The following is a 14,982-nucleotide window of genomic DNA, read 5'->3' as shown; positions in this document are numbered from 1 at the left end:
AAAGCACTAAAAATAAATTGTTATTGTATCTGCTCTTAGGAAAATTTCTCTTTGAACCTAGTAAAGTATATTCTATGGTGAACATGGAGTAAATTTTAAGCAGCAAACGTTTATTAAATTTTCCTTTAGAACCAGAGCCACCAAATGAACTCCTGAGATGAGTTTATAGAAAGCAGAAATCCATAATTTGTAAAACAGGTGTTTGTGCTCAGATAATCTGTAGGGCTAAAACCATTTTTGCTTCACTGTTTTGCCCTGTTGTTTCAGCTAACTATCAAATTACTTCAAATATCAAGATCAAAATGTAACACTTTTGTCTTGTTTTGTGGCTTTTATAATACAGATCACTTATTCAATAGAAAATATAACTTACATGAATTATAAAAAAGCATAGCAAAAAAAAAGAAAACATAATACTAACACTTCGAGCACAGTGGAAGACACATGGTAAAATAAATGATAAAATCCCATCTTTACAAATCTTTCAGTTCAATGAAATTTGTGACTGAAAACTTAGCATTGTTAGAGGTTACCCACTGTCATTGAAATCTTGACACTAAGTTATTTCTTCTCAAACATATACATACAGATACACATATATATCACTTCCTAGAAAAAAATTTCCCAAAATTGTGTATCACTGCAAATATTTATAAATAAATACTTTGTCTTACATTTGAAAATTATTAGTACCAACAAAAGGAAGATATCTGGAAGTAAGCATTTAAAAGCTATGCTGGTAGTAGCATGATCAGAATTGTATGAAATCTCAAACACACACCCTACTGACTTCAGCAGGATTCCTCATAAAGTGAGTAAACATATATGAGGTTGTTACTTTACCAATGCATGTTAAATCTGATCAAAATAATCACATTATTTCTTTGGCACTTACAGATTTTGGTCTCAATAATTATGGGAACTTTTGAGAGACAAACACTAGTGTTTTAGAACTTTAACTTGTTTAAAAAGTCACATACATTCAGCCGGACATTCATTTCATCCATGAAGCCGTTTCTCCTGTTCAGACTAATTTTAATTTATTGTAGAATTTCTAAATCAATCTAATGATAGTTTTCAAAGAACTTTCCTCCATGGTTCACTCAACGCAGATTTACAAAATAACAAATTAGTAATGACAACTATGAATTCTTTACCCTAAAAATCTCTGGATAATCTAATCTGGACACCAACACCAGGCTTTTGGGAGCAAATACTTCTGCAGGCTGAATTAAACCAGACACTTCTTCACTTTCAGTATCTTCCTTCTTTGTTCCCTAGAAAAAGACACACTGTGATCAACAGAATTTGCTAGGTTCATAACTTACAAGACAGATATATCATATACCCTTCATATAACTTACAAAAAACAAAATATAATAACATAATATAATTTAAAAATCAAGTAAAGAAATTATAAAACAATTGGGGCCAGCAATGTGGCACAACAGGTTAAGCTACTTGCTTGTACTGCTGGCATCCTATATCAGACCACCAGTTTGAGTTCCAGCTACTTTGCTTCAGATATGGCTCCTTGCTAATGCACCTGGGATCACAGTGGAAGATGGCCCAAGGATTAGGACCCTGATTCCCGTGGGAGACCCGGATAAAGTTCCTGATTCCTGGCTTCAGCCTGGCTCAGGCCTGAGAGTTGAGGCATTTGGGAAGTAAATCAGTAGATCAAAGATTGACCTCTTTCTCTTTCTCTCATTTTGTCTTTCAAATAAATAAAATAGATGTTTTAAAAAAATTATAAAGTAGCGCTTATTTCATTTTTGAAATGCTCCTTAAGTTTGAGATACGCACAATTTTATTTGAATTTTTCTTTTCCTAATGATGTACCACTAATCAATGGTGAATGAGGCATGTTCAAATTACTTTAGTGATCAAAGCAATGAAAAATGATACTTACTTAAATGGGAAATCAACTGTGAGAAAATTCCGATTTCTTACCACCTCCACTGTTACCATAAATCATAAATCTTTGAGCCACTATCAACTATCAACTGAGTTACTATATTATTGCTATAAAATCCACCCTTCATTTCCTTTATTCTTCTTTTGACCCATTTTACTTCCTTGTTGCTCTTCAAACATACGTCGGGTGTCTATCAGTGGGTTATGGACTTGCCTGTTGCTTCTCCACCCGGATGTGCCAGGGACCATCTACCCAAAGATATTCTGAGGACTAAGTCCCTCTTGTGCTTTAGGGCTTCCTCTCAGCATCTTCTGCTCTCATGCGACTTCGCTGACCACTGTACTTGAAACTGCAGTGCCCTAATACTCCCATTTCCCTGTCTCTGCTTCATTTGCTACATGACACTTGCCATTGTCTAAGAAATTATCCATTTTACTTATTTTGGTTTTGGTCTGTGTCCTCACTACAACATTTCCCATAAAGGCCATGATTTCTGAAGTGAAATCAGTGTGATTTCTCAGTCCTTAAAGTAAGGGCTGGGCACAAAGCTGAAACTTAATATTTGTTTACTACATATATGCAGAAATGAATTTTTTAAAAAATATTTTATTTATTTGAAAGGCAAAGTTACAGAGAGACAGAGAGACAATGAGAGAGACAGAGAGGTTGATCTTCCATCAGCTGGCCCACTCCCCAAACAGCTGCAGCAGCTAAGGCTGGGACAGGCTAAAGCCAGGAGCCAGGAGCTTCATCCAGGTCTCCCATGTGGGAGCAGGTGCTAAGCTCTTGGGCCATCTTTCGTTGTTTCCCCAGATGCTTTAGTGGGGAGCTGAATCAGAAATGGAGCAGCTGGGACTCAAACCAGTACCCATTATGGGATGCCAGTGTTGCAGACAGCAAGTTAACCTACTATGCTACAACACCGGACCCCAAAATGAATTTTCTTAGAATGGCTTTCTGAGTATTTCACTAAGGAATTCTTCCCTAATCTCCTCATGAGGATCAAAAACTACATTTTCTACTTTTTACAGCCCATTTAGTTTCTAATACAGTACAACTCAACCAAGTATCAGATGTCCATGGAATGCACATATCTAAAGGGAACTATCTGTTTACTTTGTATATGTATGATAAGGTCCATATGTTCTTGAAAGATTTTCATCTGTTACAAAGCAAAATCTAAAATTAAGTTGGTTGGTTTCTGGAATCCTTAGAAATAACAAAAATGTGATAACTATGAATTTACCAAAGATTTCCACACTTAATGAATCATATTCTTCATATATTACAACAAACTCAAAATGACAAATGAATGACTGAAATTCCTGGAAGAGATAAAGCTATCCACATTTTTATGAGATTGTGATAAATACCCCAGAGTACCATTAGAAGGCAGCTTGACAATAACTTCGAATAAATGACTATTATTCTACTTTGACAGAAATACAAAATAAATTACAATGGTTATTTCTTCTTCTTCTTCTTCTTCTTTTTTTTTGGACAGGCAGAGTGGACAGTGAGAGACAGAAAGGTCTTCCTTTGCCATTGGTTCACCCTCCAATGGCCACTGCAGCTGGTGTGCTGTGGCCAGCGCATCGCGCTGATCCAAAGCCAGAAGCCAGGTGCTTCTCCTGGTCTCCCATGGGGTGCAGGGCCCAAGCACTTGGGCCATCCTCCACTGCATTCCCGGGCCACAGCAGAGAGCTGGACTGGAAGAGGAGCAACTGGGACAGAATCCGGCGCTCCAACCACCAGGACTAGAACCCGGTGTGCCAGTGCTGCAGGCGGAGGATTAGCCTATTGAGACAGAGCGCCGGCCTACAATGGTTATTTCTTAAAGATGTTAAGGAATCATTAATAACAGGAAAGAAAATAGTTGCAATATAATGTATATCAGTAAGCAAAAAATAATTTCATTTATATTGCTTTTTATTGTGGATGCTGATTTTTAATTTGTGAATGTGCCATAAACCCAAAAATGTTATTATTAATTCCAATTACTCTCCTACAAGAATATCATGTCCCGAGTTCAGAGACAAATTCATATTCCTGCTTTAAAAGCAAAATATACCATATATAATTAAAGAAAAAACCCAAATAAACCCAAATATTATTAGGTAAAATACTGCTTTTTCCAGGAGATAGTAATATGGTGGTTTTCAAAAAAATTTTTCTCAAAAAACTTAATCACATAAGGGGAATACTGTCCATTTGATACAGCTGCTAGAATATCTTTTGGGTAGTGATTACATAATGATACTGGCTATATTTGGCATTTGTTTTATAATGACAAATTTTCATACTGAAAAAAGATTGAGAAGCTTAATTGGAAATGCAAAACAGTCATATGAATATAAGTGATAATACAATGATGCTTTGAAACCTAGTATTTACAATATAAAACATTTTCAAATATTTTACATAGTTAAATCATATTTATAAGGCTTCCTCTAACATCAGTTTATCCCTTGTTTTCAGTAAGTCCCATTAAAGATACAAATTTACTTTAAACTGAGTTATCTCACATTGACTTGCAAGGTCACCTTATCTCTTATTCCTATCATAACCACAAGCCACAACTTGCCCATTTACAGATATCTTTACCAATTATTACTATGAGATATATCTAATTGTGGGATTCCCAGTTTCTTTGTTATTCCATTATGTTTAGCTGACAGCCCTTGGTGCTTTGATAACTTGAGATAAATTAGTGCCCCCCATACAAATCTACCCTGAAAGTGCTACTGCCCTTCAAACATATCCTGAGACAAATGCTAAAAAAGTACTTGACTGTTGATTTTGATGACTTCATGCAGCAGTCAAGGAAAATCTCCAGGCAGTTTATCCTACCTATCACTTTGTTCAAATATTTCAGTTTCATCTTTGTTGCATCCTAACACTAGATATTCATTCAAAGCAATTGCTATGTCCTATTTTACCTCTCAAAAATTGTTGCATCCAACTTCTTTTCTATGTTGTTATTTCAACAATATTATATTCCCACAATATTTCTTTAATCAGTTTTAAAAGTAAGATGAAAAGAATTCTGCAAGTAAAAATCTTTCAGATATCAAATTCCTTTATGAAATATGACTTTACAGTGTGCTTTTTTACAATATGAATTAATGTTATAACTAGTACTCAAACAGTACTTTACACTTTGTGTTTATGTGTGGGTGCAAACTGTTGTAATCTTTTAATATATACTAAATTAATCTTCTGTATATAAAGATAATTGAAAATGAATCTTGATGTGAATGGAATGGGAGAGGGAGCAGGAGATGGGAGGGTTGTGAGTGGGAGGGAAGTTATGGGGGGAAAAGCCATTGTAATCCATGAGCTGTACTTTGGAAATTTATATTTATTAAATAAAAGTTAAAAAAAGAAATATGACTTTACAGTATGCTTTTAAAAACAGATTTATTTGAAAGCCAGAGTTAGAGAGAGTTAGAGTTAGAGTTAGAGCGAGAGCGAGAGAGAGAATGAATGAATGAGAATGTCCTCCATCTACTGGTTCACTCCCCAGATGGTAACAATAGCCAGGGCTGGGCTACACCAAAGCCAGGAGCCAGCAGTTTCTTGAGGTCTCCTACATGGGTGCAGGGGCCTAAGCATGTGGGCTGTTCTTCACTGCTTTCCCAGGTCATAACAGGAAGATGGATCGGAAGTGGAGTAGCTGGGAATCAAAACTGCGCCCATATGGGAGGTTGGAGTCACAGGCAGTAGCTTTCCCCACTATGCCACCCTCTATAGCGTACTATTATATCAAGTTGCCTCAGTGAAGCAATCTAAGGACTTTAAAACTTTCCAGAACTGGGCCGGCGCCGCGGCTCACTAGGCTAATCCTCCGCCTTGCGGCACCGGCACACTGGGTTCTAGTCCCTGTCGGTGCGCCGGATTCTGTCCTGGTTGCCCCTCTTCCAGGCCAGCCCTCTGCTGTGGCCAGGGAGTGCAGTGGAGGATGGCCCAGGTGTTTGGGCCCTGCACCCCATGGGAGACCAGGAAAAGCACCTGGCTCCTGGCTCCTGCCATCGGATCAGCGCGGTGCGCTGGCCGCAGCGCGCTGGCCGCGGCGGCCATTGTAGGGTGAACCAACGGCAAAAGGAAGACCTTTCTCTCTGTCTCTCTCTCTCACTGTCCACTCTGCCTGTCAAAAAAAATAAAAATAAAAAAATAAAAAATAAATAAAAAAAATAAAAAGACACTTTCCAGAACTGGAAATAAATAAGTCTAAGTAGTTGCAAAATTCTGTAGGTTTAAAATTTCCCCTGTAAAATTTTCTCTTTTTTTTGCCAAATAATTTTTTTATTTGTTTTTGTTTTTTTGACAGGCAGAGTGGACAGTGAGAGAGAGAGACAGAGAGAAAGGTCTTCCTTTGCCGTTGGTTCACCCTCCAATGGCCACCGCGGCCAGCGCGCTGCGGCCAGCGCACCGCGCTGATCCGATGGCAGGAGCCAGGAGCCAGGTGCTTTTCCTGGTCTCCCATGGGGTGCAGGGCCCAAGTACTTGGGCCATCTTCCACTGCACTCCCTGGCCACAGCAGAGAGCTGGCCTGGAAGAGGGGCAACCGGGACAGAATCCGGCGCCCCAACCGGGACTAGAACCCGGTGTGCCGGCGCCGCAAGGTGGAGGATTAGCCTAGTGAGCCACGGCGCCGGCCGCCAAATAATCTTTTAATCACATTAGCAGGTCCACATGAAAACTCCTGATTTATCCCTGTATTGATCTGAAAAATAATGAATATATAGAAAAATAAACCTTCAGACAAATCAGCCACTAGTCCTTGGTTCAGAATTCAGTTCACCTCTAGCAAAGAGTGTGTTCTGCAGTTTTTCCCATTCACTAGCATAGCTCCTGGGCTGTACAGTGTTCAGAAGGCAAGGCAAATTCAATTATAATGTTAGTATATGTTCACTCAAGAAAGATTCCTATTTTAGTGATACATAGCTCACAAAATGCTGTTTTTAAAAATCATACTCATAAGGCAGTATTTTCCAAAGCAGTTTCTTCTGTAATCTAATAGACATTATTTAGCTAAAGGATCTTTTAACCAAATAATTTTGGAAACAATAAATTAAACTAAGTTTTAAAAGTTTCTTTACTGCAGATTTTCTCCAATTTTGATACATAAGTATTGTTTATGGAAATTCCAAGAGAAGCAGGTATAATACACATCATTTCTTAAACTTATTATTTATGAGTTCTTTCTAGAATATAAAGGGTGCTAACAGCTTACCATACAGTATTATGGATATAAAAGGATATAAATGTTTGAAACACATATGTATTATTTTTTTGACAGGCAGAGTTAGACAGTGAGAGAGACAGAGACAGAGAGAAAGGTCTTCCTTCTGTTGGTTCACCCCCCAAATGACTGCTACGGCCAGCGTGCTGCACCGATCTGAAGCCAAGAGCCAGATGCTTCCTCCTGGTCTCCCATGCGGGTGCAGGGCCCAAGCACTTGGGCCATCCTCCACTGCCTTCCCGGGCCACAGCAGAGAGCTGGACTGGAAGAGGAGCAGTCGGGACAGAACCGGCACCCCAACTGGGACTAGAACCCAGAGTGCCGGCGCTGCAGGTGGAAGATTAGCCTAGTGAGCCACGGCGCTGGCCGAAACACATATGTATATGTTCTATATCCTTAGAAGGCTAGAAAAACAAGATTATTTCATAAGTGGATCATTCCAGTTATATCTCATTCTCATATTTTATAAAGAATATTTAATATTTGAAAAGATTAGCAAACTGACAAAGTGCTGTAGGCTGGGGTACTGCACAACTAAGGAACTATCTCAGCACACCTGTGTTCCACTCTCGCCAGACAAATTAAGAACTTCTACTTTTGAACAGAGATTCTCAACTTTTATGTTTATCCAAATCACCTGGAAGGCTTGGTAAAACAGATTTCTGGTTTCAGCTGCAGTTTCTCTTTCAAAATGTTTGAGGTACAAAAATTTACCCAGTTTATACTGAGGCTTTTGGTCCAGAGACCACACTTTTGAGATCATTGCTCTGGACTAATTAATATGAGAACATAAATGAAAATGAGAACCGATACTTATATGTTCTAAATACCAGGCACTGTGCTAAGGAGCATACCAGCATTAGTAATTCATTTATACCATCAAGTATTTGTTAAACTATTTCCCATTAATGGAAACCAGAATTCTTTAGAGAAATGACATTCCATACCTACGTTGGAAAATATACAAAATAATCTTGTTCATTTCATTTTGTCAAAAAGTAAAGCATCTGTCCAAAAACTAACAATATCAAAATGAGCAAAAAACTGTGCAGTTGATGGAAAATCATCAAATGTACAAAGTTCAATAGTTCATAACAGTAGTTCTATAACTGGTCACTACTAAAGGCTACTAGAACACTAATCTACTTCTCTTAAATTAAAAAAAAATGAAAAAAGAGAATATAATCAGGTTTAATGTCTCTGCTTTAAATTCTAGCCTACAGGTTAATTTCTGCTAATAAACGCAGAGGAATGACAGAATTAGAAAATACTGTACTGCAAGTTCTAAGCAAATAATAAATTCTGAAGCAACAACCTAAAGATGAAGAAATGAAGAATGCCTGGGGAGGGGGTATTAAAGAGTCAGGGAGGGGCTGGCACTGTGGCATAGCAGATAAAGCCACTACCTGTGGTACTAACATCCCATATATGGGCCACAGTCCTAGCTGCTCCACTTCCGATCCAGCTCCCTGCTAATGCACCAAGGAAAGCAGATCCCTATACCCACATGTGAGACCTGGAAGAAACTCCTGACTCCTGGCTTTGGATTAGTCTAACTCCGGCCAATATGGCCATTTGAAGACTGAACCAGCAGATGGAAGATCTCTCTTTCTCTATGTGTGTCTTCCTACCCTCTCCTCTCTCTGTAACTCTGCCTTTCAAATAAATAAATAAATCTTAAAAAAAGGAAGAGTCAGGGAAATCAGAAAGGGCCTCTTATGGAAGGTGATGATGGAACTGGCATCTGAAAAATGCAGCTAGTCAGTCAGACATTCTAGACGAGACAAACAGGAAAATGCAAAGGACCTACAGGAGGAAGGAGTTCCGCGTATTTTGAAAAACAGAAAAACAGTGAGCAGGTTAAATGAATGCTTGTGACCCCAGAATTCTTTATCAGAACACTGTTTTGAGTTTCAACTGCTCCACTTTTGATCCAGCTCCCTGTTAATGTGCCTGGGAAAACAGAGGATAACGGTCCAAGTGCTTGGGCCTCTGCCACCCATGTTGGAGACCAGATTGGAGTTCCTGGCTCCCTGTTTGGGCCTGGCCCAGACCTGGTTGTGTGGCCCTTTGGAGAGTGAAGCAGCAAATGGAAGATCTTGATCTGTTGTTCTGCCTTTCAAAAAGATAAATCTTAAAAAAAGAGAAAGAAACAGAAAAACAATCAGAATGTATGAAGTCTGAGTGACTAGGAAATCAGAGGCAACTAGGAGATAGATTATATAGGGCCAACAGTCTGAAGTAAGGCATTTGGATTTTTATTCTAAATACAATGGTAATCTCATGAAGGGTTTTAAGCAAAGAAAGTGATCTCAATTCTGGTTTAAAGATGTCACTCTGATGTTGAATGGCAAACAGCTCCTAAAAGGCAAAAGTAGAAATACATAGGCTGGGCAGAGAAGTAGCTGTATGAGGATTTATACGGGAAGTAGAGCTGCCAAGATTTGCTGATACGTCCAATATGAAGAAGGAAAGAAGGGGAGAATAAGTGATAACTTGAGTTTTTTTTTTTTTTTTTTTTTGAACACCTAGATGGATAGTAAAGTCATTTACTGGGATTAGGAAAACTAATGAAGAAACATTATAGAGAGGGGACAGAGGAAGAATAATCAAGATACAATACATCTTGGCCGGCGCCGCGGCTCACTAGGCTAATCCTCCGCCTAGCGGCGCCGGCACACCGGGTTCTAGTCCCGGTCGGGGCTCCGGATTCTGTCCCGGTTGCCCCTCTTCCAGGCCAGCCCTCTGCTGTGGCCAGGGAGTGCAGTGGAGGACGGCCCAGGTGCTTGGGTCCTGCACCCCATGGGAGACCAGGAAAAGCACCTGGCTCCTGGCTCCTGCCATCGAATCAGCGCGGTGCGCCGGCCGCAGCGCGCTGGCCGCGGCGGCCATTGGAGGGTGAACCAACGGCAAAAAGGAAGACCTTTCTCTCTGTCTCTCTCTCTCACTGTCCACTCTGCCTGTCAAAAAATAAAAAAAAAAATAAAAAAAAAAAGATACAATACATCTTGCATATAGCAAAGGCTCAAAAAGTGTGAGTTCCATTCTACTTTAAATTAATGTTTTTTTCCTATTATATAAATACAAAATATGAAGAAGCCAAAACTCTATTTAGAAATAATAACTACAGGGGCCAGTGTCGTGGTATAGCAAGTTAAGCCATAGCCTGAGACACCAGCTGCCCATATGAGCACCATCTGGAGTCCTGGCTGTTCCACTTCTGATCCAGCTCCCTGTTAATGAATCTGAGAAGGCTGTGGAATATGCTTAATTGCTTGGGCCCTGCAACATACATTAGAGAACCAGATGGAGTTCTCAGCTCCTGGCTTGAGTCTGGCCCAGACCCAGCTGTTGTGGCCATCTGAAGATCTTTCTCTCTCTCTGTAACTCTGCCTTTAAAGTAAACAAATTTTTTAAGAGATAATAAGTATAAAGCAATTTAAAGGTAATAAATATATTGATGTGAATATATCAATACATAAAAGTACTATACACACTGATATACACTGTATGATATAAATTTATATTAAATGTTTATGATTTTTAAAACAAGATCTATTTATTTATTTGAAAGGCAGAGTTAGAGGAGAGAGAGGGAAGGAGAGACAGAGTGAGATCTTCCACTCACTGGTTCACTCTCCAAATGGCCACAACAGCCAGAGCTGGGTTGATCCAGAAACAGGAATCTGAAGCTTCTTCTGGGTTTCCCATGGGCGTGCAGGGGCCCAAATACTTGGGCCATCTTTCACTGCTTTCCCAGGCATGTTATCAAGGAGCTGGATTGGAAATGAAGTAGCCCAGACTCAGACTGGCATCTGTGTGGGATGCCAGCATTGCTGACAGCAGCTTTACACGTACACCACAGTGCCAACTCCTGTTTATATTTTTAATATGGAAGAAATAAAGGCCTGGAAGGTTATATTTCAATGTCTTTTTATCATGTGATTATAGTCAATATATATCACATAAAATACACACACACAGAAAATTAATTCTTCTAAAATGTCTACATTTGTATGTTTACAATGAAAGTTTAAAAAAGCAAATAGTAATGTAGTAGCATGTGTTTATTTATTCAACATTAACCATAGGGTTGGCCACATAGTTGGTGTCACCAGATAGGGTACAGACCTTCTGTCAGGAAATTCATAATCTAGCTGAAGTGCAAAGAGCAACACAGGTGAAACAACATCAATTGGTGCAAAACAATATTGCGACATTTTGGAGTTGATTGTCTAAGAAGGGAAATTTGTGAGGTCCATAGCAGTGAGCTGGGAACTAAAAGATAAATAGAACAGTCAAAGGTAACAGTATATTGAAAATGAAGAATCTGATAATAACAAAAGTCAACGTACCCAAAAAGGTCAACCTCAGAAAAAAAAAACAGTATGCTTTGTACTGTGACTAGGCTGAACTGTGATATATAACCTACTGTCCGTATAATTATACTAATCTATTTGTAACAGATTTTTTTTCAAATAGAAAGATGTGACAATGGTAATTTGTTAATATTTTAAATTTTTGGAATCTTTTATTTCAATAATTCTTGCTATATACTTTTTTTTTAAACACTGATACCATGGAAGTTGGTATCATGGGTTGATGCCTTGGCCTGGGGCGTGGGCATCTCATATAGCGCCGGTTCTGGTCTGGGCTGCTCCTCTTCCGATTCAGTTCTCTGCTATGGCCTGGGAAAGCAGTAGAAGATGGCCCAAGTGCTTGGTCTCCTGCACCCACGTCGGGTACCCGGAGGAAGCTCCTGGTTCCTGGCTTCGGATTAGCGCAGCTCCGGCCATTGCGGCCAATTGGGGAGTGAACCAGTGGATGGAAGAGCTCTCTCTATGTCTCTACCTCTCTCTGTAACTCTGTCTTTCAAATAAGTAAATAAAAAGATTCAATAAAATTTTATTAAATTTTATTTAAAAATTTTTATTAAATCTTTTTATTTATTTATTTATTTGAAAGGCAGAGTGAGAGAGGGGAGAGACGGAGAAAGAGGGACAGAGGGAGGGGCGGGGAGAGAGGGAGAGAGAAAGAGAATCTTTCATCTGCTGCTTCACTCTCCAAATGACCACAACGGCCAGTACAGGCCCAAACCGAAGCCAGGAGCTTTTCTGGGTATCTCATGTGGGTGTAAGGTCCAAGCACTTGGAACATCTTCAGTTGTTTTCCCAGGAAAATTTAGCAGGGAGCTGAATTGGAAGTAGAGCAGCCAAGACTTGAACCAGGTGGGATGCTGCATTACAGGGGTCAGCTTAACTAGCAATGCCATAACACTGGCCCCACTGTATTTTTTTTTTTTTTTTTTGACAGGCAGAGTGGACAGTGAGGGAGAGATACAGAGAGAAAGGTCTTCCTTTGCCATTGGTTCACCCTCCAATGGCCGCCGCGGCTGGCGCGCTGTGGCTAGCGCACCGCGCTGATCCGAAGCCAGGAGCCAGGTGCTTTTCCTGGTCTCCCATGGGGTGCAGGGCCCAAGCACTTGGGCCATCCTCCACTGCCTTCTTGGGCCACAGCAGAGAGCTGGCCTGGAAGGGGGGCAACCAGGACAGAATCCAGTGCCCTGACTGGGACTAGAACCTGGTGTGCTGGTGCCGCAAGGCACAGGATTAGCCTAGTGAGCCGCGGTGCCGGCCCACTGTATTCTTTTTTAAAACTGGATTTCCATGTGCAGAAGCATGAAGCAAGACCCCCACCTTTCACCTTACACAAAAATTCACTCAACATGGATTAAAGACTTAAATCTACGACCTGACACCATCAAATTATTAGAGAGCATTGGAAAAACCCTGCAAGATATAGGTACCGGCAATGACTTCTTGGAAAACACCCCAGAAGCACAGGCAGTCAAAGCCAAAGTCAACTATTGGGATTGCATCAAATTGAGAAGTTTCTGTACTGCAAAAGAAATAGTCAGGAGAGTGAAGAGACAACCGACAGAATGGGAAAAAATATTTGCAAACTATGCAACAGATAAAGGGTTAATAACCAGAATCTACAAAGAGATCAAGAAACTCCACAAAAACAAAACAAACAACCCACTTAAGAGATGGGCCAAGGACCTCAATAGACATTTTTCAAAAGAGGAAATCCAAATGGTCAACAGGCACATGAAAAAATGTTCAAGATCACTAGCAATCAGGGAAATGCAAATCAAAACCACAATGAGGTTTCATCTCACCCCGGTTAGAATGGCTCACATTCAGAAATCTACCAACAACAGATGATGGAGAGGATGTGGGGAAAAAGGGACACTACCCCACTGTTGGTGGGAATGCAAATTGGTTAAGCCACTATGGAAGTCAGTCTGGAGATTCCTCAGAAACCTGAAGATAACCTTACCATTCAACCCAGCCATCCCACTCCTTGGAATTTACCCAAAGGAAATGAAATTGGCAAACAAAAAAGCTGTCTGCACATTAATGTTTATTGCAGCTCAATTCACAATAGCTAAGACCTGGAACCAACCCAAATGCCCATCAACAGCAGACTGGATAAAGAAATTATGGGACATGTACTCTATAGAATACTATACAGCAGTCAAAAACAACGAAACCCGGTCATTTGCAACAAGATGGAGGAATTTGGAAAACATCATGCTGAGTGAATTGAGCCAGTCCCAAAGGGACAAATATCATATGTTCTCCCTGATCGGTGACTACTAACTGAGCACCAAGGGGGAAACTTGTTGAAATGAAATGGACACTATGAGAAACAGTGACTTGATCAGCTCATGTCCTGACGGTTGATGTACAATGTAATACTTTATCGATTTTAGTATTTTTTTGTTCTAGTACCATTGCTTGAACTTTGTAATTAACACACAATTATTCTTAGGTGTTTAAATTTTAACTGAAAAGTGATCCCTGTTAGGAATTTGGAAAACATTATGCTGAGTATAATAAGCCAATCCCAAAGGGACAAATACCACTTGTTCTCCTTGATAGGTGACAACTAACTGAGCACCAAAAAGGAAACCTGTTAAAGTGAAATGAACACTAGGAGAAACGGTGACTTGATCAGCCCTCACTCTGACTGTTGATGAGCAACCTGATATGTTATCCCTCTTAGTATTTTTTTTTGTTTGTTCTACTTAATACTTTTGGTTGAATACTGTAATCAATACACAATTCTTCTTAAGTGCTGAAACTTAACTGAAAAATGATCGCTGTTAAATGTAAGAGTGGGAATAAGAGAGGGAAGAGATGTGCAATTCGGGACATGCTCAAGCTGACTTACCTCAAACGGCAGAATTAGAAACATACCAGGGGATTCCAATTCAATCCCATCAAGGTGGCATGTACCAATGCCATCTCACTAGTCCCAGTGATCAATTTCTGTTCACAATTGATCATAATGATAGGACTAAGAACCAAAGGGATCACATAAACAAAAATAGTGTCTGCAAATACTAGCTGATAGAATAAAAAAGGGAGAGAATGATCCAACATGGGAAGTGAGATACACAGCAGACCCATAGAATGGCAGATGTCCTAAACAGCACTCTGGCCTCAGAATCAGCCCTTAAGGCATGTGGATCTGGCTGAAAAGCCCATGAGACTATTTCAGGCATGGAAAGCCAAGACACTCTGGGGAAAAAAAAAAAAAAAAACCTAAATGAAAGATCTCCACGAGTGAGATCCCAGTGGAAAGAATGGGTCATCAAAGAAGCTTTGACCATGGCCTGTCTAAATATGATCAGAGTCAGTGAACTCAGGGGGCTTCCATAGCCTTGGCAGCTCATGACAAGAGCCTAGGGTGATTACTGAGGCCATAAACAAGAGTGTCAATTTGTTAAGTCAACAACAGGAGTCACTGT

The 14,982-nt window shown here is 39.9% G+C and overlaps 1 protein-coding gene across 10 annotated transcripts in view; it reads right to left on the bottom strand.

The window, feature by feature from the left end:
* SBF2 (SET binding factor 2) overlaps window positions 1–14,982 on the bottom strand; it is a 517,136-nt gene that overhangs the window by 274,836 nt on the left and 227,318 nt on the right. For 7 of the 10 annotated variants that reach the window (XR_016231409.1, XR_016231408.1, XM_089328918.1 and 4 more), the window contains exon 4: window positions 1,158–1,277. The exons of the other annotated variants lie outside the window; for them this stretch is intronic. Coding sequence is in view for 4 of the 7 variants with exons in the window: in XM_008266103.5 (XP_008264325.3) it covers window positions 1,158–1,277 (120 nt within the window). In the remaining 3 variants the exon portion in view is untranslated. The remainder of the gene's footprint in view (window positions 1–1,157; window positions 1,278–14,982) is intronic. 10 annotated transcript variants of the gene reach the window in all.

This window comes from Oryctolagus cuniculus, chromosome 1 (assembly GCF_051225735.1).
Source record: "Oryctolagus cuniculus isolate XC-2025 breed Fujian yellow rabbit chromosome 1, ASM5122573v1, whole genome shotgun sequence".
Classification (NCBI taxonomy): domain Eukaryota; kingdom Metazoa; phylum Chordata; class Mammalia; order Lagomorpha; family Leporidae; genus Oryctolagus; species Oryctolagus cuniculus.
The sequence above is the reverse complement of the archived record's forward strand: the minus strand, read 5'-3'. Positions and strand labels throughout refer to the sequence as shown.